Here is a 3,339-nt window from a genome sequence, read left to right on the forward strand (position 1 = left end):
ATATATAATAATGTATATTATTTATATATTACATATAATATATAATATGTATATTTATATTTATATAGATGCAAAGAAATTATATAAAAGTATATGCAGATGGTGTATACGTGCATTCAGATACACATGCATATATACATATATACACATATACATACATATAGAGAGAGAGGAAGAAAAAGAGAAAGAGAAAAAGAGGGAAAGAAAGAAAGAGAAGGATATGTTATGTATATATATATTTTATTGTGTATAAATTAATAAATAAATATGTATATAATTATCTTCTTACTTAACAAAGTCTATAGCCATTTTTAGTTCTTTTTTTAGGTTTTCTTCGGATAAGTTAAGAGTATTATAACGAATAACTTTAATCATTTCTTTATGAATTGTTTCTTGGGCCTCATAGTCTCCTCTAAATGTCTTCTCGCATGCACGCAAGAATTGACGATAAAGAGGAGCTAATGCCTTACTAGGAGGCTTATATGCAGCCATTATAGTAAAGGAAAAAAAAAGAGAAAAAAATAAGTAAGGAAATGTATATACTATAATATTATTATAATATATACATAGATATACAATACTTATAATAAGGCAAAGAAATGCTGTCTGGATGGAGAAAAAGACTATTAATTATGTATACAGAAGATATAAATGAATAATTGAATTATTTCTGAAGAAAAAGTCGCGAAAAATTCAAAACTTATTCATTAGCGGTTTCTATTGACGCAGGAAGTTGAATATATCATGAGGAGGGAATAAGAGTTCTCCAAGGGAAGAAATGACGCGCTATATTTCTTTTTCTCTTGAATTGTTTAATTATAAATGGTGAAAAGAATATATTCAGAGAAAAAGTATCATTTTTTATCCATTTTTACCTGTTAGATCGTCTTCATTCCTCTTCTGCTAGTCGGCTATGGGGCTTGGGTTTATTATATTAACGGGGCTGGCAATGGTATTGTGATGAGGAAATGGCATTTTTTCTTGCGTTGTATTCTGTCTTTATACAATTAAAATTATAAATATTCAATAAAATAAAAATAAATAAACAAAAAATTAAATTGGCAGACAAAAGAACGGGCGACTCCCCCAATCGATGCTCAGAGTGGGCAGCGCTTCTTCGGGTGTATGTTCACCTTTTCGTTTCTTCTCTTCATTTTCTTCTGATTTACGTCATAAATACTCTTTTCTTCCCTTTTTCCATTTAAATAAATATTTTCTTAGTTTTAATCCTTTTCCTCGTTTATTTCATATAAAAAACACAAAAAGGGCAGCAGACTTTCCGCGACTCACCGCCATTGTCAACATATTAAAAATGACTTCTTCGCCTTTTACAGGCGGACTTCCCTTTTGGGACTCTCATCTCCAATCTAAAGATGACACAATAAACGAACAAGTAAATCTAATTTATTCTGTATACCCTTTCTTTTACCGCTGTGTTTCCTGTTAAGAACAAGAAGTCCTGTTGCATGTAGCTCTCTCTTTGTTCCTTTTCCGTTTGTTTCTTGCGAGACACACACACACACACACACACACACACACAGAAAGTAACAAATGCTTTGTGTTTCCTATTTATCCATGCATGCATGCAGGCATGCATGCACCTGTTATTGTTATATACAAGGGAAATTGTCCTGCAAATATAAATAACTGATTAATTTATTTCCTCTTATTTGTATGTTATGTATTTGCCTTCAGAGTCTTCAATATCTTCTCTCCCGTCCCATCGCCTCAGCTGGCATGGCAACGTCTGCTGCTGAAGGAGGCGCTGTGCAGAGAAGCAGCAGCAGCAGCAGCAGCAACAGTAGCAGCAACAGCAACAGTAACAACAGCAACAGCAGCAACAGCAACGGTAACAACAACAGCAGCAGTAGTAGCAGCAACAGCAGCAGCAGCAGCAGCAATAGCAGCAAGGGTCCCGATATATTTAGTGGATATCCTCCTCCTATTCCTTCTACCCTCAGCCTTGAGGAGCGAATTGCTCGTTGTTTATCTGTTGCTGAAGAATGTATTCAAGAAGATGTAAATAAATAAATAAATAAATAAAATAAATAAATAAATAAATAAATAAATAAAATAAATGAATAAATAATATATATTATATATATATTATATATAAAAGTATTTGTGTATGGATACAGATGAAGTTAATTGTATGGATGTATCATATTTCCTGTTGCTGCTACTGTTGCTGCTATTACTGCTGCTGCTGCTGTTGCTGCTGCTGCTGCTGCAGGAGTTGGCGAAATTACTAGAAAAAAAACAATTCCCGATAGCGTATGATGGATTTGAGCCAAGCGGTCGGATGCATATTGCTCAAGGATTATTAAAAGTAAAAAATGTGAATAAATTAACAAGCGCGGGGTGTATATTCGTCTTCTGGGTTGCTGATTGGTTCGCTATGCTTAATAATAAGATGGGGGGAGATCTTAAAAAAGTAAGTTTATTTTTATTTATATTTATTTATAATATATTATTATTATTTATATATTTATAATATCTAGATGTAAACAGGTAGATACATAGATATATATTTTGTATATTCTCCTCCTTTCTTTATTCAACTTATTCAACTTGTATATACATATGGTGTATAAAGAACAAGGAAAATATTAAATAATTATTTAGATATATTATATTTCCTTTTAATATATAATGATAAATAATTCATTTATTATACACAAGAATAATAATAAAAAAAAACAATCATTGGTGCTTCCTTGATTAACAGGAAGCATGCTACCCTGCTACCTGCCTATACACCTGAAATTGTTGAATTTTTTCTTTTTTTTTTTTGCAGATTCGTAAAGTAGGAGAATATTTTATAGAAGTATGGAAGTCTGCGGGTATGAAGATGGATAATGTTCGCTTTTTATGGGCAAGTGAAGAAATAGGGAAGGCACCTGAGGTGTATTGGCAGCTCGTTATGAATATTGCCAAGGCAAATAGTATTTCAAGGTATTATTATTATATAATAATAAATAAATTAATTAATATAAAGTATAAATAAATATAATATATATTTAGATATATATACAGGGATGTTGTGGATAGATAGATGGATAGGTTATTTATATATTTATTTCTCCTTTTCTTCTTTTTTTCCTTTTTGTCTATGCAGAGTTAAGAGATGCTCACAAATAATGGGAAGAGCAGAAGGAGATGATCAGCCATCTGCACAGATTATGTATCCATGCATGCAGGTAAGGTCTTCTTCCTTCTATTTTCTTTTCCTGTTCTTTTAGTTATTGTTTCTTCTTTTCCCTTTAATACTTGATTGTATACAAGTAATATAACAATAATACATGAATATGAATTCCTTTTCCCCCTTATATATATATA

General features: G+C 31.4%; 2 protein-coding genes across 2 annotated transcripts; one reads left to right on the forward strand and one right to left on the reverse strand.

The window, feature by feature from the left end:
* Positions 1-289: 289 nt before the first annotated feature.
* Positions 290-492, reverse strand: EMWEY_00058290 (hypothetical protein, conserved; the record flags this gene model as incomplete). Its single annotated transcript, XM_013480816.1, has 1 exon — positions 290-492. A coding segment is annotated over one exon (203 nt), but the record flags the coding sequence as incomplete, so codon positions are not given.
* Positions 493-1,737: 1,245 nt separating this feature from the next.
* On the forward strand, positions 1,738-2,955 carry EMWEY_00058300 (tyrosyl-tRNA synthetase, putative; the record flags this gene model as incomplete). Its single annotated transcript, XM_013480817.1, has 3 exons — positions 1,738-2,019; positions 2,234-2,434; positions 2,798-2,955. Coding segments are annotated over 3 exons (641 nt in total), but the record flags the coding sequence as incomplete, so codon positions are not given.
* Positions 2,956-3,339: the final 384 nt, after the last annotated feature.

This window comes from Eimeria maxima, genomic scaffold (assembly GCF_000499605.1).
Source record: "Eimeria maxima Weybridge genomic scaffold, Emw_scaff2373, whole genome shotgun sequence".
In the NCBI taxonomy this organism is placed as follows: Eukaryota; Apicomplexa; class Conoidasida; order Eucoccidiorida; family Eimeriidae; genus Eimeria; species Eimeria maxima.